The following is a 21,801-nucleotide window of genomic DNA, read 5'->3' as shown; positions in this document are numbered from 1 at the left end:
GGTTGTTCATGTTTCATGTCTGTTTTCTTTTACTTTTTCAATTGTTTTATATATTTTATGATGTAAGCAAGTTATTAAAACCGTATATCAATAATATACAACCATTGTATTGTGCTGTATGTAAGTAAACGCAGTATGTATCATACAGTGAATCATGTAGGTGTATTATTACACGTACCCTAAATCTAGATATGTTACTGTGCAGCACGTATTAGCATGTGTATACACTGCCAGGAGACTTGGGTTTGTTCCGCATGTTGGTGCCAGGGCCAGGAGTGGCTCATTATGCTGCTGAGGGAGGGGTAATATATTGAGAGAAGAGGATGGCATTGTGTAGAGGGTGTGTATGAAAGAAAAAGTACATGCTGAACGAAACTGATCCTGCTAGTACAAATCACATCACACTTCATTGTAGGTAAGTATCAGTATTGCATATGTTTAACTTTGCTCTGCATCTTAGCTGATATTTTATACTATTGTTTATTGAATATGTATAGCATTTATAGTATGTATCATATCCTTAACAGCTGTTCAGATCTATCTATCTATCTATCTATCTATCTATCTATCTATCTATCTATCTAGTGAAAGAAAGTCCCCAGCCGCACCGACTTAGTTTAGGTTCATAGCCTAGAGCTCCTGATCCAAAATAAAGACTCAGTTAAATATCCAAAGGAAAAGGCAGTACTCCAAAAACTTCAGACACAAGTCAGGTGATACTTATTCCAAGTTGCAACATTTCAGCTCTGGTGAGCCTTTGTCAAGCCATATGCTGGTGTATTCATTGCAAGTGTATAACGTATATAGCAATAATTGATAGTTATCAGTGTAAAATTCATATTAATATAGTGCAAAGGATATTGTAGATGTATATCAAATAAATTACCTATATACATGTCAGTCTTTCTATTCATTATTCTTCAGTATCTGTGGATACCACGTATGTGGTGTATGTTTGCTGTATATTAGGAGAAAACTATCCTAATGTACTGCATAGAAACTTCAATAGTCAGAAATATGTCATTAAAATGTCTTTTTGTAATACGGTTATCATAGCTATACACATGTGTACATCTGGGCATATATTCAGGGGAATGTCCAGGCAAAGGCAATCATTGACTACAATGTGAACCTAACCTTAGCACTAGAGATGAGCGAACAGTGTTCTATCGAACACATGTTCGATCGGATATCAGGGTGTTCGCCATGTTCGAATCGAATCGAACACCACGTGGTAAAGTGCGCCAAAATTCGATTCCCCTCCCACCTTCCCTGGCGCCTTTTTTGCACCAATAACAGCGCAGGGGAGGTGGGACAGGAACTACGACACTGGGGGCATTGAAAAAAATTGGAAAAAGTCATTGGCTGCCGAAATCAGGTGACCTCCATTTTAGACGAATAGTGGATTTCAAATCCGGGTCATATGAGAATGTGAACTTTGTGACTATGAGACAGGGATAGCTGTACAGGCAGGGATAGCTAGGGATAACCTTTATTTAGGGGGGAATGTTATTAAAAATAACTTTTTGGGGCTCTATCGGGTGTGTAATTGTGATTTTTGTGAGATAAACTTTTTCCCATAGGGATGCATTGGCCAGCGCTGATTGGCCGAATTCCGTACTCTGGCCAATCAGTGCTGGCCAATGCATTCTATTAGCTTGATGAAGCAGAGTGTGCACAAGGGTTCAAGCGCACCCTCGGCTCTGATGTAGGAGAGCCGAGGGTGCACTTGAACCCTTGTGCACCCTCAGCTCTGCTACATCAGAGCCGAGGGTGCGCTTGAACCCTTGTGCACACTCTGCTTCATCAAGCTAATAGAATGCATTGGCCAGCGCTGATTGGCCAATGTATTCTATTAGCCTGATGAAGTAGAGCTGAATGTGTGTGCTAAGCACACACATTCAACTCTACTTCATCGGGCTAATAGAATGCATTGGCCAGCGCTGATTGGCCAGAGTACGGAACTCGACCAATCAGCGCTGGCTCTGCTGGAGGAGGCGGAGTCTAAGATCGCTCCACACCAGTCTCCATTCAGGTCCGACCTTAGACTCCGCCTCCTCCGGCAGAGCCAGCGCTGATTGGCCGAAGGCTGGCCAATGCATTCCTATGCGAATGCAGAGACTTAGCAGTGCTGAGTCAGTTTTGCTCAACTACACATCTGATGCACACTCGGCACTGCTACATCAGATGTAGCAATCTGATGTAGCAGAGCCGAGGGTGCACTAGAACCCCTGTGCAAACTCAGTTCACGCTAATAGAATGCATTGGCCAGCGCTGATTGGCCAATGCATTCTATTAGCCCGATGAAGTAGAGCTGAATGTGTGTGCTAAGCACACACATTCAGCACTGCTTCATCACGCCAATACAATGCATTAGCCAGTGCTGATTGGCCAGAGTACGGAATTCGGCCAATCAGCGCTGGCTCTGCTGGAGGAGGCGGAGTCTAAGATCGCTCCACACCAGTCTCCATTCAGGTCCGACCTTAGACTCCGCCTCCTCCAGCAGAGCCAGCGCTGATTGGCCGAATTCCGTACTCTGGCCAATCAGCACTGGCTAATGCATTGTATTGGCTTGATGAAGCAGTGCTGAATGTGTGTGCTTAGCACACACATTCAGCTCTACTTCATCGGGCTAATAGAATGCATTGGCCAGCGCTGATTGGCCGAATTCCGTACTCTGGCCAATCAGCACTGGCTAATGCATTGTATTGGCTTGATGAAGCAGTGCTGAATGTGTGTGCTTAGCACACACATTCAGCTCTACTTCATCGGGCTAATAGAATGCATTGGCCAATCAGCGCTGGCCAATGCATTCTATTAGCGTGAACTGAGTTTGCACAGGGGTTCTAGTGCACCCTCGGCTCTGCTACATCAGATTGCTACATCTGATGTAGCAGTGCCGAGTGTGCATCAGATGTGTAGTTGAGCAAAACTGACTCAGCACTGCTAAGTCTGCATTCGCATAGGAATGCATTGGCCAGCCTTCGGCCAATCAGCGCTGGCTCTGCCGGAGGAGGCGGAGTCTAAGGTCGGACCTGAATGGAGACTGGTGTGGAGCTATCTTAGACTCCGCCTCCTCCAGCAGAGCCAGCGCTGATTGGTCGAGTTCCGTACTCTGGCCAATCAGCACTGGCCAATGCATTTCTATGGGGAAAAGTTAGCTTGCGAAAATCGCAAACTGACAGGGATTTCCATGAAATAAAGTGACTTTTATGCCCCCAGACATGCTTCCCCTGCTGTCCCAGTGTCATTCCAGGGTGTTGGTATCATTTCCTGGGGTGTCATAGTGGACTTGGTGACCCTCCAGACACGAATTTGGGTTTCCCCCTTAACGAGTTTATGTTCCCCATAGACTATAATGGGGTTCGAAACCCATTCGAACACTCGAACAGTGAGCGGCTGTTCGAATCGAATTTCGAACCTCGAACATTTTAGTGTTCGCTCATCTCTACTTAGCACACATCTACTAAGGAGGTATACAGCACACAGAGGCGAAGCTCCTGGGCACTAATGCAATGTAATGGGGCCCCTACCCTACTCTTGTGCCATTGAGAATACTGGTATATTTTATGAGGTAGAGGGACCTTTGGGCCTCCCATGATCCCAAGCCCAGTAGCGACTACGCCAAACACATAAGTAGCTTTACTCAAAGAATTCATTCATAGCTTTTTACAATTCCGTAGAGATTAATATAGCGATTTCACAAGCCATTTTAGGCTATGGGAAAACATATACATTTTGTATGACTCTGGCTATTATAGATGGGTAGTAATTAGAGATGAGCGAGTACTGTTCGGATCAGCCGATCCGAACAGCACGCTCGCATAGAAATGAATAGACGTAGCCGGGACGCGGGGGGTTAAGCGGCCGGCCGCCGTCAAAGCGGAAGTACCAGGTGCATCCATTTCATTTTGGCTGATCCGAACAGTACTCGCTCATCTCTAGTAGTAATAGAAGAGACCTATACAGATATGTATGTGGCAGTTTTAGAAGATCTATACAGTTTTAGAAGATACAGTATATACCACAAATTTTAGAAGATCAGCTTTATCTAGTGTGCGGTGAAAGGATATTTTTAGACTTTACAAAATATTCTACATGGTGCAGAAGGTGAACTAAAACGCAGAGAGGAAAGAATAATGAAAATGTTGCAGAATACTGGTTGTGAGTTCTGTGCATCCAAATGGAGATAATTATAGTATAATCTGCTCATGTCACCGAGATATGCAGAACCTTAATGAGTCTTCTCTGCTTCTATGGGAGCTTAAAGGGGGCCTTACAATTTTATCAGATAATATCCATTCAACTGAGTAAAACTGCTGGTATTTTGTAACTATGTCCTGTCAAATCCAGTCTCGATGCTGAGACCTCAAGGGCTGTAGCTGCAGACTCATGGCGAGATTATTTAGCCATGCATGTCTATACGGGATGTACTGTGTATCTGGTCAAATAGAGATCAACATGCGCTTGTCAACAAACACAGCTTCATATGTAGCCCTGATCCACAGGACTTCAGCTCAGGGACTGAATTTAAAGAAAAGTACTACTGTCTGCATATGGGTGGCTCTGCTTTGATTGATATCCCAAATCTTGGTAGCTATCAATAAGTGACATTAAAGAGACAGTTTCTTTATGGAGCAAAGGGCTATTTTGCTCACTTTTTCCAGGGAGCATTGACCTAAAACTCCCTACTAGGTCTGTGCAAGGAGCATAAGTACCTTTAACAGGATAATTCGGCAGAGTAACCCCTTCCTGCCACATACTTGACCGACAATGGTCTTACCAGTCAAGTATGCTGATATGCTACTTCCTCAGTACACTGGAAGACTGTACTCATGTGTCAATGCAGCCTGTGTAGGACTTACCCCAATCCTGAGACGCACCAGGATTGAGAGTGAAACATGTCATGTCAGGATGGGACAACAATAGGAGTTAGTGTTTTTTTAGGGACCTTGAGACTAGGTAGGGTTTGCATCTTATACAGGGCCAGGTATAAGTCGGGTTGTTAGTTTCATATGGTTGCAGATTTCGGTTAGACCTTAAAGACAAAAGACACTTAGGAACATCTAGGGTGGGTACAAGGTCCCTGAGTGACTGCACCTTTGGGGATGTCTGCTAGGGCCTACACATCTCCTGCAGGAAATTATTCCATAACCTTGGACCCTACACCCTAAACAATTCCAACACAAACTGTATTGACAAATGAGTACAACCTTCCGCTACACTGGGGAAGTACAGTACTATTTCAGCATACTTGACTTGTAAGACCGCTGCATTTATTTTTTTTTTTTTTTTTTTTTTTAACTTTTATCTGGTGTGTGATTTGTGCATTTGCCACACCTTCAGTTTTCTTGACACGTTATACCGCGTATATTTTAAGTTATTGGGTCATTGTGTTTTATACTATTTATGGACTAAAAGTTATGTTTTAATGGGCATCACTATTTGTATTATGATTTGGGACAGTAGACTATAAAGGAGCTACGGTATTGGTTTTGTATTGCACTCTTAGGTTGACCAATAGCTAGTTTCAAAATAATATCCAAATGCTTATCAATACGGTCTTATGAAGGAAATTTCCACCTCATTCAGGAACCAAATGATTCCTGGCCACAATTACAATCATGAAAGTATACAGATAAGATGCAATAAGAACATTCGAAGGTGGCAGAAATGTATTCTAAATATCTATAACTATCTAATAACATCCTCCAAGTGATATCCAGTAATGGTCAGAGTTTCAGAAGACCATTTGGACATAGTATTAGCCTAAAAGTCCACTGGCAGAAGATTGTCCACTCCGGCCCCTCAAATTCCAGTAAGTTGTGTCTCAATTTAAGATGTCATGATTAGGGTTGAGCTGATCTTGACTTTTCAGGATCGATTTTAAAATCTGATTTCCGATCATTTTTCATTCGAACCCGATCTCGATCCCAATTCCGATCCCAATGCAAGTCAGGGCTCGTTCACATCTGCGTCGTCGGTCCTTATTGCAGGTTTCCGTTTCCTGCATAAAACAGATGCAGGAGACGGAAGCCTGCAGGAGACTTTCTCACCCATTCATTTGAATGGGTGAGAAAGCTGTCCGGCCGTGCGCGGCAGTGAGCGTTTTGCGCTCTCCGCCGCGAAACCGAGTTTTATAATCCGGACACAGAGTCGGACATGCACTACTCTGTGTCCGGATAAAAAAATCCGGTTTCGCGGCGGAGAGCCTAAAACGCTCACTGCCGCGCACGGCCGGACCCGATCTATGGTTTCCGTCTTCTGCCATGCAGAAGACGGAAACCATAGTACGGAGACCCCAGACGCAGGTGTGAACCCAGCGTCAATGGGATTTTTTTATTAATCGGAGGTCGGATTTTAAAAGCAATCCTACCCCCTGGTGTCCACTTACCTCCAGAGATGCCTGGTCCTGTGCCCCGTGCCTTCATTCTTCGCCTCGCTGCTGCTTCATGCCGCTTTTCTTCCTTCGCTGCCCCCTCCCTGCCAGGTTAGGAGAGTGTGAGCGGGTACTGGGAGGGGAGACGTCAAGCCACAAGCCCCGCCTACCTAGCACTTTAAACACTAACCTGGGAGGCGGGGCAGTGAGGCAAGAAGAAGGAGGGCACTGGAGCAGCCATCTCTAGAGGTAAGTAGCTGCTAGAGATTTAGTTTAGCCTTCCATTTGAATGAATGGAGGCAGCCGGCGCGCAGGGGGTTAAGGCTGTGTGTCGGCTGCTTCCATTCATTCCTATGGAACTGCAGCGGAGCCTTCACACTGAATATACATCGTATACTCAGTGTGAAGGCTAAGCAATGCATTGTGGGAAAAAATCACTGATCTCGATCCCAATGCCACATAAAAAGATCGTGTTTGGAATTCCGATGGCGATCGTGAAATTTTCTCGATCGCCGATCGGAATCCGATCTTTTCCGAACACGATCGCTCAACCCTAGTCATGATACCAGAAAAGACTGAAATGTATTCTAATCTTAAGTTCCCATTTTGCTTTTCCTATTACAGGAGGATTTTCACACCCAATTACATATATAACTTCCTTTGTGTTCCCTGTGTGTTCTGCCATCTTTATCTCTGAATGAGTTGCTATTAACTACAACTTGGCATACTACTAGGGAAGAAGCTGAGATATTTCTGAAGTCTCCTTTACAGGCCTTCCTTTGTGAAATAACTTGTCATCAGAAAATTACTTTTTGCATGACCCTTCATGTATCCTACCGTGGCTATGTAGAGGTCTTTTCAAATCCTATTCCTGATAGAAAAATAAGTGTCAATCCAGGATTGTTCTCATCTCAGACCATCTATCATACAATTTAGTTAGATCCAAGTGAAGACATGGATATTTATCTGTCCAGTAGGTGGCTGCTCGTTTTTGATAATGCAAACTCACGTTATTACTCCATTTCATATGTCAGTACTTTTATTATCACTTCCTCTTAAGAAGCTGCAGCCGAGCCTTGTGATTGTGCGACTTACGATAACTTCTCTAGGAATTGCAGAGCATGTGGTCACTATTTATCAATCTATTGCTGACACTTCTTGTTTGCATAATTTGTGCCATTGCCAATATTTCTCTGTATATCCTGTTTTCGCCTCTGACTCTTTCCTGCTAACTTTATACTGCACTTTTCAGCTAGAAACTTCAAGATATGGAAAACCCAGGAGCAAGATCTATGGAGAATGCCCAGCATGCCGTCTATGAAGAGGTAAGAACATTTTCCAGCTGGTGATTTATACTCACCGCCTTTAATTCCATATATTGGCTCTTTATGTTATTATCATAGTGCATATAGCTAGTATAGGGACATGACATACAATATACCACAATGCTACAGCAGCACTTCTCTTTTTGAAGATAATAAAGAAACCTGTATGACCTCAGTAAGCCGTCAGTATTTCAGGAAATTGACACTCAAAGGGATTTAATGCTTTATGTAAAGAAAGTTTAAGGCTGGAAACACATGCTGCATACTTGCAGAGGTTAAGATGCTGTGAAATTGCCAGCTGCGATGTAGCAGTATAGTGAATATATGGGATATAAGGAAAGCTCATCCACACACTACAGCAACAAACCCAAAGTACGAAGTGACTTGTGCTCCATGTTTTGAAAACGCAACATGTCAGTTATTGCTTTGTGTTCACCTGCGGTTTTTAACTAAGGCCAGCCATCCAGGAATTGGCAGTTTTTTTGCAGTGGGTTGGTCTGCTGTGGCGGATCGCCCCTAGTGTACCCATAATGTGGGGGTTTAGCCTAAAGGATTTTCTAATTTAAATAAAACAAAACATTTACCTTAATACAGGTTCGCCCGTAGATCAGCTCATCCCAAGGGCATAGCTATAGGCAGTACAGTGGTAGCAATCCCTACCAGGCCCTGGACCATAAGGAAGCCCCAAAGGTCGCTCTGCCACATAAGTGATATTCTAAAGGGAGCAGAGTACATATGGGCCACATTATAGATTTTGCATTACGCCTCTGGCTGATTCCTCCAGACTGACTTATAGAAACCAAAAAACGGTTGTACACATTGTTATAAAGAATAATGTGGCACATTTATTAAGCAAGAAATGCATATAAAAAGGTATAATTTGATTGTGCACCGTATTGGTACCAAAATTGTTCCATTTTAGCCTTTTTTGTCATATCATTTTCTCAATGAGTGGGCATGGTGTGGGTGGCAACTGGTTGAGGCCAGGTGGGAAGGTGTGGGACCTTAACTGCCTGATATGATATGATGAATGTGCCTCATTGTGGTCTAGATCCTTGTTATTTTCAAGATCTCTGTTAGTGGATTTTCTTATAAGTATACAGACTTCAGCTGAGATATGTACACAATTATATACTGTCAAGAATTACAGTTTAGCTGTTGCTTTAAGGTAACCATGTCATGCTGTGAAGCTTCTTCAGTTTTCAGGGCTCTCCTATGTTAATCCAATCAACAGCTAAGGAGGATATTTAAACCCTGTTCCTGCTCATCCAGGTGCCTGCTAAAACTGATTTTTGGCTTGTTACTGGAATTCCTCTTGTCTTCTGACTTTGGCTCTGACATTACCACTTGGACTGATTTTTTGCTTGCACCCATTCAATCACGTTCCTAGTCACCCCCCCCCCCTCCCGGTTTTGATCTGCCGTGTGAGTTTAATGTGGGTTGTGATTAAACTTCAGTTTCTGGAGCGTTAATATCTTATTCCAGCTTCTGTAGTGTTAACTTGAGCCCCAAATTCCGAAGACATCCATCTAGCTTCACAGCAGATGCTGGAGAAGACATTTGAACGCTCAGGAACTATCAGCGCTTAGCTCCCAACCGTCCCGCATTTGCAGTGTAGGGATTTCAATATATCCAAGACAACCCCTTTAAAGGGGCTTTATCATTGGGAGAAGTCATTCTTAACTAAGCACATGCATGCATTCCTTTAGAAATGCCATTTCACACGTACCTTTTGTATGTAAATTGCCTCTGGCTTTTGAATGAGACAGTTTTTATTCATATGCTAATTAGCTTCCAGCCAGCACAGGAAGTTCCCAGCAGCTCTCCTCTCTTCTATTCTTTCAGCAGGAAGTCATCAGCAGCAGCAGCAACCTGTGCTGTACACATACATAGGAAAAAATAGCACAGAGGGTGCACGATGAGACTTCCAGGTTGCACCAAGAGGCTAATTAGCATATGAATAAAAACGGTCTCATTCAAAAACCACCGAGGCGATTTACATACAAAAGATATGTGTGGAATTTGTGCCTTTCTAAAGACTATGCAAGTATGTGCTTAGCTAAAAATGACTTTTCCCAATGATAGAGCCCCTTTAATCTTCTTTTATTATATCTTAGATGGTTTGGTATTCTGCTTCTTACCATATTTTTCAAGTTTGAGTAGATTTGGATTTTTGCAAACTTTCTTGAAAAAAAAATAAAAAATCACAAATAGTTTAATGAAAAGATGCAGACAGTGGGATTGAAAGGAACTAACAAATACTTGGAGTTAAATATAAAACTGCGTATAACAGAAAAATGTTTTAAACACATGAGAAAGTCTAACTTCTGAGCAGTGTGCTCTAGTTATCTGTTATTAGAATAATAATCCCAAGGAACTACTAGAGAATCAGATCCCCTGCTGCTTCCTGGCAAGTGACATCGGCTGAATACGGGCACCGGTATTATTAAGCTGTACAGTGCCCATGATAGCTTAATGGATATTACAAGGCATTGATTGCAAGTAAATCTTCCCTTTGATGTCCAGTTTGATCTGCGTTTACCACTTATAAAGCGTGCTCATGCTGTTGTTCTGAGTCTCTAGAAAACACAGAACAGTTTTCTATTGGCTGAAAATGTATTTGACATGGTTAAAATGTTTCAAGCGCTCAACAATACATTAAATACAACTCAAAGAACAGAGTTCTCTCAGTAAATAGGTAATGCTGAGAAATACAGTAAATTCATAATGATACTATACTGTGCTGCACCCATCCTAATGATCAGACCATATATCGGATTTGTAGTTTGTATTTTCTCGAACAGAACAATATTACAGGTTATGGATTCTAGATTTTAAGGACACGTTGATCCAGGGTTTTTATAATGTCTGCCAGATTGGAGTCGGGAAGGAATTTTTTCCCCCTGAAATGGGGCAATTGGCATGAGCCTCATGTTTGTTTGTTTTTTTTACCTTCCTCTGGATCAACACTGTAGGGATTGTAGGGTTATAGGTTGGACTTGATGGACTGATGTCTTCATCTAACCTCATGTAACTATGAGGTAAAGACTGCAACCAGTGGTCAGAATTTTATGGACTAAATTAATTCTGGCCCTTGTATAATAAATATACTTAGACCCAGCTTTATTAATGAATTGCACCTTATTTTCTGGTGTATATAAATGTCTACTAGGTGCAATTTCCAGAAAGGGGTGCCCTATCAAAACCAAATGAAGAATGAGCGGCTCCATCTAGTGAGGTTACAGAAAAAGCTAAGCACACTTCTTAACGCCATGGTAAAAAACCTTGTTCTACAGTACCTACAAAGTGAAAGAAATTCTGACTAATCCCATTCCACAAAAAAAAAAAAAAAAAAAATGCAGTGTAAATCCTGGGATTTCATAAACGCGAATAGTTTTGCAAATTGCAGCATTTCAATTATACCAATGGAAACGTTGGTGTTTTCCATATAGGTATAATAGAAGTTATGGTGTTAATATCGTTTTTTGGCTGTGACTCGCTACATGGGGCCTTAAAGATTTATTCTATTATTTCCGTCATAGATATTTAGGTTAAGACTGGGGCCACGTGTTACAAAAGGCAGTGTTTTTTTGTTGCAGATTTAGATTATTTTTGAGCCAAAGCGAAGAGTGGGTTTTGCAGAAGGTAGTAGTATAAGTGCTTCCTTTAGGTTTTTTAAATGCCTTTCCAAACCACTTTTTGCTTTGGTTGAAAAGCAGTTTAATCTGAAATGAAAAATGCAGCTTTCTACAATTTGTTGCCTTAGGCCTTGTTCACATCTGCATTGGTAATCCATTCGGAGGAGTCCACCTGGGGAAACGCCCGAACGCTTTGGCAAGCGGTGTGCAGTGAAAGCACACGGACCGCATAGACTATAATGGGGTACATGTGCTTTCCGCATGGTCTACGCATGGAACATGCATACAGAAAAGTAGCTCACAATCTACTTTCCTGTCCACATGACTCATGCGAACACCGAGCAGAAAGCACACGGACCTCATAATAGTCTATGGCGTCTGTGTGCTTTCAGTGCACACTGCTTGCGAATGCGTTCGGTAGACCATTCTGGGGGGTCCTCATGCGGACTCCCCTGATCAGATTACCAATGCAGCTGTGAATGAGGCCTTAGCATAGCACTCTTTGAGTATCTTATCATACAGAGTCAACTAGGTGCCCGTGTATGCAAAGGTGTTTTTCTCTTACTTTCCCGAGATTTGACTTTTTACTTTTGACCTGAACCCAGCTTCTATTGGTACCACAAAAAAAAATCTCTATCCTGTCTTTATGTAGCTTCTATTCATGTAGATTCCTTCTTGGAAAATCCTTTCAACTTTAGGAGTTAAATGCACCCTTAGACTCAGCATCTTGATCTGGCCTACACCAAACCCAATAATATCTTTGTGGGTCCGCCATCGGCATACCAAGACATGACCAAGTGAAAATATTCTGTAAATGTTCATTGATTGTAGCTTATTGTTTTCTTATCATGGCCACAATGATTATCATTAACAAGTGTATAATAATTCAGCTGGGTAACTATAGTCATGGATGTGAGCTTGGGGCGAGTATATGCCCAGCTCAGGTTTTGCTGGCTATAGAAGTCAACTATTTCTATAAAACGAAGTAAGTTTTATTAAAGGTTTGACTCAAATCAATTCCTTCCTTGTGTGCACTAACTTCCTGACAAATACACGGCAATAACTATAAATTAAGTTGTCACCTATATGCTGCCCCTGGGCAACACTAAGAAAGAACCTGCAGCCATCTCCTGACTGCTAGCAATAAACAGTAAGAACTTAGTATGTCTCGGCGCTGTGCGGACAGAGGAGGGCTCCATTCATTAATTAGACTGGCCTAAATCCTAAATCAATATGACATGTTTCTGCTTGTTAATTTCATCAACTGAAAATCATTTGTATTAAGATCCGCAATCTGAGCGCTGCTTTCACGCCAATCCTTGTTCAGGCTGGTATTAATTCTGACACTTTACCTTTACGTCGTCATTATTTCTCACAGTCCATTTGGGTGATTTCATGCATCAGCAGCTGAGATTTATTCCGGGCAAATCTCTGGTCATTAAACACGGCTAAAATATATCATATGTGTATAATGTAAAATTATGCAAATGTTAGTATTACTTGGATACTCAGTGTCCTAGGTGTTGATAGGAACTGGTAAAGGATCTCTATACCTTTAGCAGAACATATGTTCGTACATATGGCACGCGACAGAGCCTGTGCTGATGTACATAGGAACTGTACGTTCTTAGTGTATTGCCATATAGGCTTGTAGTCATACAGTATGTTATCGTCAGAAAGGGGACCTTTAGGGTCCATTCCCACTGCGCTGAAATTTCACACCAAATTCCTTACCATTTTCCTCCGTGTGAAAATGAAAAAAAATTCCTGTTCCATTCAATTTTAAGTATATGGTTCTATACAGATTGAATTACCAGGGTCCCCAAAGACCCCCTCTGCTAATACAAAATAGGTCTATCCAATTTGGTCACCAATTTAATACATTAAAAAGGTTGGCTCCATAATGTATCCATATCTGAGAGCTAAGCGTTAAACCAGTGGTTCTTAACCGGGGTTCGATCAAACCCTAGGACCTATGCACGGTTCATTTTGTGTATCAGTAAAAAATTATATACCTATGTCTTGAATTTGGAAAAAAATCCTATTTGATTTATCACTAAAGAAGGGTTCAGTGAATGTGCATATGAAACTGGTGGGTTCGGTACCTCACACAAGGTTAAGAACCACTGGGTTAAACCATTAGGACCTCAAGTGATCATGAGTATTGGGGCCTGAAAGTTCCCTTGAATGCTCTATATGAATGCATACTTGTATACATAACCACTGCGCAATGCATTTTTGGTACTTATAGTGGCACAATCTCTTTAATGTGGTGTATCCAGGAACTTGATGTTATCGCCAAGTGGAAACTCATTGTGCTACACATAGGTATAGTTTGGTTGTAAGGTACATATATTTTAGGCTGCTTTCACACCATATAATTTCATAAACATATCAATTTTCACTCAAAAAGGTTATACAATTGGATACACTTGACAAAATGCATTGGATTGTACAGAGAAGTAAAGTGCATAGCTTTTAATATTCTGCTTTCTTGTCCATGTTGTAAGCAGAGAGAAAAAGCGAACATATCTGTACTATTCCATCTAGCAAGAAAATCGGTAATAGAATATTGTAAAATAATTGAGATTACGGTCTGCATTTCCATTTTTTGTACAAGGAGACCAAACACTCAATGTTCTGTTCTGATATATTAGGCGAGTATAGCTGATTTTACAGTATAATGAGTAACATAGAAATGCAATGGTATCCTATCACAAAAGATGCCCAAACCCCTCGGAGATCATGATTGATCTATAATGGAGTAGTATAACCTTAAATAACATCGGCTACAAGACTTCAAACCACAAGATCTTCCATACCTTTAGAGGAGTTCTAGACATAGACATTATCTGCAACGCAGGAAACAGCTAACCAAAAGTTGTCTGTAAAAGCAGAAGTAAATATCTTATAAACAGAATACAATAAGAAGGTATATAAAATAGTCATGGGTAGATATCTAGTCATCTATCAATGGTACTGTTGCTTTGGGAAACAAGTCTATAAATTCAGTTGCACACAACCATGTGCTAACCAGCGGCCATGAATGAACGGCACGGATGATACAAAAGTAGGGCTGCAGAATGAAACAGGAATAGGACCTGTTCCATATTTTGTGGCCCGGACTGTCAGTCCGCACATGTGACCATGTAATTCACAGTCACGTGTAGGAACCTATAGAAGTTAATGGGTTGTACGGGAAAAATCCGGATAGAACATTGCCCATTTGGTGGCATGGAGTTGGGCTAAGTGTCTGTGGTAAGTAAAGCAGTATACTTCATACTCGCTATGTTATACTGATACAATGGAACCAACTCCTCGTCTGAAACAAAAACTGAAATAGCCTTGAATGCATCGCAGCAACATTAGATTAATGGATGCGCTTAACATTAGAAAAAAAATCTATGCCAAAAGTACGTCTTATACATTTTGCTTTCCTGTTTTTTTTTTTAAACTCAATAGTAAAAAGCACATATGTCAATATTATTTCATCCAGCGAAAAAAATTATATAAAATATATATATATATATATATATATACATACACACACACACACACACACACATACACATAGAATTGTTTTTAAATTCATGCAAATGGATACAATATATATTTTTTTGTAGAAAGAAAAAACGATTCCCTTCTGGGAACAAAAAAAACAAAAAAAAAAAACAAACATGTATGAAAGCAGCCCTAGGGCTTGTATACATGTCCACTTTGAACAGTTGCGTGCTGTCCATGTTCATCGCATATAGAACACAATCCTTGCATGTTTGCACATATCCATGGTTGTGCCATCACACGTTTAAAAGCGAAATTCTGTATTTTCCAATGCATTTGGGTCTGTGAATAACACAAAGATGTCTGCATTGGTTTTATTGCATTCTTTTTCACACTTTTTTCCCCAAAATTTGGTGAGAATTGTGACAAAAGAGAGCCTTAGAAGAGTATGTGTACTGAAGAGTACTGAACTTGACAACAGGAGAGACTATTGTAGTCAGAATTCACTAATTAACCAAAAAATCATTGCACTAGTGACCAGGAATAACGATGCAAAGTATGGAATACAAATTATAAAGAGGTACTTTTATTTCTTCTATTTACTAGCCCAACTTGTCTAAAGGTGACCTTGTTCTTCACCCATGCCAAAATAGGTTTCATTCCTAATGCGTTTTATAGGTTTTATATACGGTATATATTATTTTTTATACCAATCAGTACTATTGTATATGTGTGTTACTTCAATTGCTGTGACAAAATGTTCCCTAACTAATAGTCTATTGACTAGATCAGCTTCCTATATGGGCAAATAGTTGGCAATTACAGTAATTGTTGCACACCATTGACTTACTATACCTACCGTATATAAGTGTACATCAACAGCAGCAGACAGTACAGTTGGATTCCAGTAAAGTGTTTAAGGCCTCGTTCACATCTGCGTCAGTAATCCGTTCAGGGGATTCCGCATAGGGACTTCCCCCAAACGGAAAACCGAACACTTTTGCAATCGGTGTGCAGTGAAAGCACATGGATCCCCATAGACTATAATGGAGTCTGTATGCTTGCTGTGAGATCTCTCCAGAGAACATGCGGACAGGAAAGTATTTCACAATCTACTTTTCTGGCTGCATGACTCATGCAGAGATCCCGTGGCAAGCACACGAACCCCATTATAGTCTATGGGGTCCTTGTGCTTTCACTGCACACCACTTGCAAATGCGTTCGGTAGTCCATTCGGGGGGTCCCCATATGGACTCCCCGAACAGATTACCAATCACAGATGTGAACCAAGGGTAACAATTATTTTGGGAATAATTTTCAGTAATGAATTTTACAAGTCTGCATGTGACTCCTAAGATATGTAGATCAGGGACCTTTGCTCTAGATTTTGTAGGTAGCATCCTCTAAATAACACAGCTAGTATTCATGTCCACCACAACTTTCCACCATATGTCAGTTTCTTCAGTTAGCAGTCTCTTTTTTTTTCTTCTCCTTGCTCATATTCTCTGAGTTGGATGGACTACACCAGTCTGCGTATCTCTGAGTATATCTTACCCTTACAGTGATATCTGGGTATAGCAGGGCATTACTTCACATGGTGCAGACCTGTTTGTGAGCAGTAATTTCACATCTCCGCTGTAACTAGGTTTAAGACGTATGTGGCTTCTGCACATTCAGGTGGTCTTGACCCTGCAGTCACCATGCTGTGTTTCTCCTCTTTCTCTCTCTGGATTACTCTATTTATTAACCTCTTTTTCCTCATCTGCAGAGCAGAGATCTCTAGCGATGTAGTTTTCCTGTAGTATTACTTTATTTTTTGATTCCTTGGCAGATGTGCAGCCTACATATACTGTCATACAGTGCTGTTGGGTAAAATGTAGTGCCCATATCTACTATTATAACTGGTTGCAATTAGACTTCGGCATAAAGATGTAATGACAGTGGTCTGCTATTGCTGTCGCACTACAACTCCCAGAGTGCTGTGCGCTGGTTACCTTGGTTTCTTACTGAGCAGCCAATGCTTCTCTTTTATAGCTTCTAATGCACATGGACCCACACCCACCCACCCACCCACAGGTGAGCCCTCCATCCCAGAGAACTTAAAGTTAACAAATACAGCCGTGAGTCCTGCCCAGCCAATCCTGAGGAGCTCCTGAGCAACATAAGTTCATGGTTTCCAGTTCCTGCAAGGGTTTCCTGGTTGTGTTTCTCTTTCAGTTCCTTATTATCTGTGTATTGACCTTGGCCCATTTTTCAACTTTTCTACTGATTCTAATCTTGACTTGCTGATCTTCCTGTATGAACTTTTGGCTTCCCACGACTCTGCTTCACTACTGCCTGCCCCCTGACCTTTGGAACAGACTTGACCACGATTTAGCATGCTTGCTGGTGCTCTGCATCGGCATCTCTTTGGCCTTTGGGTCATTTACCCCATACACTACTAACAAACGTAGCAACCTGGTGGACCTCTTCAGCGAAAACTGTATAGGGGTTATAGGGTTAAAACCAGGGAAGACTTGGATAACACCCTCAGGAGTAGCCCAAAGTCAAACTGGATAGGTGGCACACTTGCTCCATGATCTGCTGTCCGTTATAAAAGGTGGCACATCTTGGTGCATCTTAGGACCATCTTTTCAAATCTAGTTTCAGCTAAAATATTTAGAACTTGCTAGACATGTGGGTGTGGCTTCTTGGAAAATGGGTCTTGGTCTACATGTACCAAGATGCACTAAAATTAACTCTAAGGGAGCCTTCACACGGAGTTTACGCTCCGCTCATTCAGACACGTAAACACGTGTCAAAGTGCCCGCTCTAAAACACAATCCCATAGACTTCAATGTGTGCCGGTCTTACGCGCGCTACACATTGAAATCAATGGAAGGCTTTTAAACCCATTGATTTCAAAGTGTAGCGCGCGCAACACCAGCACATATTGAAGTCTATGGGATTGTGTTTTACAGCGCTCACTCTGACACGTGTTTACGTGTCTGAATGAGCGGAGCGTAAACTCCGTGTGAAGGCTCCCTAAAGATGCTCAATGTCTAAAGATACACCCGATTTATCATCCACCACCAGTCACTGTGATAAATCTGGTGCATTTTCAGACTAAGTTTACACTATCTAGCTATTAGTAAATTTGAACCAGTGCTTTTAGTGGAGAATACTTCGTATATACACTAAGAGCACTTTTTTTTCGGTCAGATTCTTAGAGAAGGACTCCATTTGGTAGATACTGTAATAGGTGCCCTTTTATGAGTTCATATAAAATGAAGCCATAACACATGAACATCTGAGCAAGGAGTATAAGAACATCTTAATACTTTAGTTTGTCTGAACGGTAAACAGATTTACCAACTGAGAAACAACTAACATCCATTTTGCTTGGCACTTGTAACTGTATTTATTTAGATGTAAGGCGGCTATATACCCCATCTGCAATGAACCAGGGACGACGCCAGGTGTCATAACGCAACGTACATTATTGCTAAATGACCTCTAAGTGAAAGTTACTGAACCATAATTATTCATCTCCTCAGTTTCAATCTCTTCCCTTCAAGTCATAAAGTAGGTTTCGTGTGGAGGTTCCCTTATGTTTTATTTCTGATGAGAAGGGACGGATGCAAATTTCTTAGAGCTGATAAATTTGCTTCACTGGCTCAGAGGCTCAGAAAGAAAGGTCAATCTCATAAGTTGTGTACAAGGCGGTGGGAACTCTTAAAACCCGACTGCCACATTACATAATGGAAGGCATCAGTTTAGCTGTGTTGGCAAAATAGAACTGATGCGACTGTGCTAAAAATATTAGCAGATTGTATTTGTTGGCTTACACATGTAAAATTGAAGATTATAATACAGAATGCAGGAAATGGTATAGAGCTGCCAAGTGCGGAATGGGGGAATGATAAAGACATTATCCGTAAGTTATTCATAACTTAGTATAATAAATATTCTAAATATATAAAGCCGTTCAGATCTTCATAGTCATCAATGGCCATTCACTTATAAGCGATGCAGGAGTCAAAGCTGTGATACATAAATTGTATACCGAGGATACTGGACATGTGCAGGGGATGGAGAAGTCGATGATCAGCCAGTGATCCCTTCCTTATTACTTATCACAATAATTATTTTTATTGTAGGATCTATCTGATGCTTTACATCAATAGGTAAATACCCCTGGAGCATATATATATATATATATATATATATATATATATATATATATATATTTTTATTTACAAACATTGTGTCATTCCAGGGCTGGCTTGAGGTTTTTATGGGCCCTTGGGTGACAGAGCCTCAGTGGGCCCCTTGTGGAGGAGGCGGGAGTCGGGACACTGCGCGCCGCTGTGGCCGGACGAATCGAGTGACGTCACGCAGGAGCTCGGTGTCACCTGGCCATACCGCCCAACTTTTGAAGAGTAGAAAGAGGGACAAAATGTGCTGTGCACACGCCGCAGCAAATTTAGCTCCGCCCACTTTATGTTGACTCTGCCCATTCTCATTAATTTTTCATGTGCTCCCACACAGTATAATCCTCCTACAGTCACCCGTAAATGACATGCCCCCCTCCATCTCTCCTCTAGTTTCATATACACCCTTCCTCTGCCCCCAGTTTCATGTCCCCCCCTCCATCTCTGTCCCCAGTTTCATGCCGTTCTCCCCCCTTTATCTGCCCCAGTGTCATGCCATTCTCCCCCTTCAACTGCCCCAGTGTCATGCCGTTCCCCCCTTCATCTGCCCCAGTGTCATGCCGTTCCCCCCCTTCATCTGCCCCAGTGTCATGCCGTTCTCCCCCCTTCATCTGCCCCAGTGTCATGCCGTTCTCCCCCCTTCATCTTCCCCAGTGTCATGCCATTCTTCCCCCCTTCATCTTCCCCAGTGTCATGCCATTCTTCCCCCCTTCATCTTCCCCAGTGTCATGCCGTTCTCCCCCCCTTCATCTGCCCCAGTGTCATGCCGTTCTCCCCCCTTCATCTGTCCCAGTGTCATGCCGTTCTCCCCCCCCTTCATCTGCCCCAGTGTCATGCCGTTCCCCCCCCCATCATCTGCCCCAGTGTCATGCCGTTCTCCCCTTCATCTGCCCCAGTCTCATGCTGTTCTCCCCCCCTTCATCTGCCCCAGTCTCATACCGTTCTCCCCCCCCTTCATCTGCCCCAGTCTCATGCCGTTCTCCCCCCCTTCATCTGCCCCAGTGTCATGCCGTTCCTCCCCTTCATCTGCCCCAGTGTTATGCCATTCCCCCCCTTCATTTGTCCCCAGTTTCATGGGCCCCCTTCATTATGTTCCACCTTAATGTTTAAACACAAAACAAACACTTACACTCACCTTCCAATGCTCCCCCGCCGCTCTCACTCCACTCACATAGTTGTAGGCCTGATGTGACGTCATCACATTGCGCTTACAAATGCAGAAGCCGGACCGCAGCGTTAAAGCAGACGCTGAGCTGTGACAGCTCCTGCTTTAATCGCCTATGTATTCAGCTGCTGACGGCAGCCAGGCATCAGCACAGAACGCTGCACCTGCGTTCTGTGCTGGGGCGGTCAAGTGTCGGGGGCTGACGCCGGCCCCGTCTCATTCACATACAGTACGTTTTTATACAAATACTGTATTTATATCAATATATTCTTTTAAGAGATTATTAGATACATTGTAAGAGAGAACTTAATAGATATCAGTTGCTATAGAAACAGAAAAATCCAACCTTGCCATAATAGCATTGACAGTGGTGTAGGAATGTGTGGTACGGGCACCATCTTCTATACACCACTGACTTATTCTTGCTCTCAGCACTTGAAACACACCAGTAAGCAACATTGACTTGTGTGCGGAGCAGATTCTAGTACACGGGCCGACTTCATATTTGTTACATGCTGTTTGTTTGTTAAGTGTTGATCACACTGAAAATCTACTTTCTTGTAACTTCTTTTTGTGCGAGAGTCCTTGCTCAAAACTAATGAAGGTTAAGAGAAAACTCTACTACTTAGGACCTTGCCGAACAGCTCCCATATCTTATCTTCTTGGGTGTTCGGATTTGCTGTTGTAGCCACATATCAGTTTTAACCCTATGTTGCTTCCAATAATGTTTCCTATTTGTTCAAAAATCTGTTCCAGTTGAAGAAATACAATTATTGGTTGGTAATGTACAAAAATGATATAGGATTAAATATAAAATTCACTATATTGTGCAATAGGAAGTTTCATTGTATTCCTTCAAGGGGTTTAATAATCTGTGATCAGATAAAGAATAGTTGTCCCATAGTTACTCATTTACTTCCGAGATACGGTGTGTATAAGGAAATGATTTATGCCACCTAGTGGGCGATTTAAGAATGCAATTTTACATGTACATATGCTAGTTACTGAGCAGTATTGGATTCATAATATGGTATTTAGTCTAAAACTGCGTAGAACGTCGGTGAATAGACAACATGCAGCAGTGTTAGTACTTTACATTCTCTATTAATGAGCCCATAATTTTATTTTTCTTTTAATTGCCTGAGCAAGAGAAAGAAAACTGAAGGCAGTCTTTGTGGTTTAGTCAGCCAGATTGCTTTTTCCCCTTGGTAGGTTTTTGATAATCAGTGTTCAATACTCCACTATTGTTGCCAATTGACAGTGTGCGATGGAAAGCTGCCAGATTCTCGGAATAATACCAGCAGTTAAGATTTTGTGTCAATATGCCTTCTGAATTTCTTGGCAAATGAGACAGAGCTGCGACTCTTATTTATCCTAGATATAGTTCAGTATGACTCAATTGAACAGCACTGGCCAGTCTGTTCTATTTAACCACTTATTGAACAGGCCTGTATGGACCTAAATGACCAGAAATGTTGTTGTTTTTATCTCTTTGCATTGCAACAGCCAATTTGTTTTTTTCCATTGACATGGATATGTGAGGACTGTTTTACAAGAAATTGTATTTTGTTCATTGCTGTGTTTACAGTGGATGGAGCCT

At 41.8% G+C, this 21,801-nt stretch overlaps 1 protein-coding gene across 3 annotated transcripts in view; it reads left to right on the top strand.

Annotated features, from left to right (window-relative positions):
- Window positions 1-357: 357 nt before the first annotated feature.
- The window catches only part of HK3 (hexokinase 3), a 57,488-nt gene continuing 36,044 nt past the window's right edge, over window positions 358-21,801 (top strand). The window contains exons 1-2 of one of the 3 annotated variants that reach the window (XM_075274649.1): window positions 358-419; window positions 7,636-7,704. In XM_075274649.1, the coding sequence (XP_075130750.1) occupies window positions 7,648-7,704 (57 nt within the window). In that variant the 5' untranslated portion in view covers window positions 358-419; window positions 7,636-7,647. Of the gene's footprint in view, window positions 420-7,623; window positions 7,705-21,801 lie in introns of those variants that run through there. The other 2 variants (XM_075274648.1, XM_075274647.1) reach the window with 2 other exon arrangements.

Source organism: Leptodactylus fuscus, chromosome 5, assembly GCF_031893055.1.
Source record: "Leptodactylus fuscus isolate aLepFus1 chromosome 5, aLepFus1.hap2, whole genome shotgun sequence".
Lineage (NCBI taxonomy): Eukaryota > Metazoa > Chordata > Amphibia > Anura > Leptodactylidae > Leptodactylus > Leptodactylus fuscus.
The sequence above is the reverse complement of the archived record's forward strand: the minus strand, read 5'-3'. Positions and strand labels throughout refer to the sequence as shown.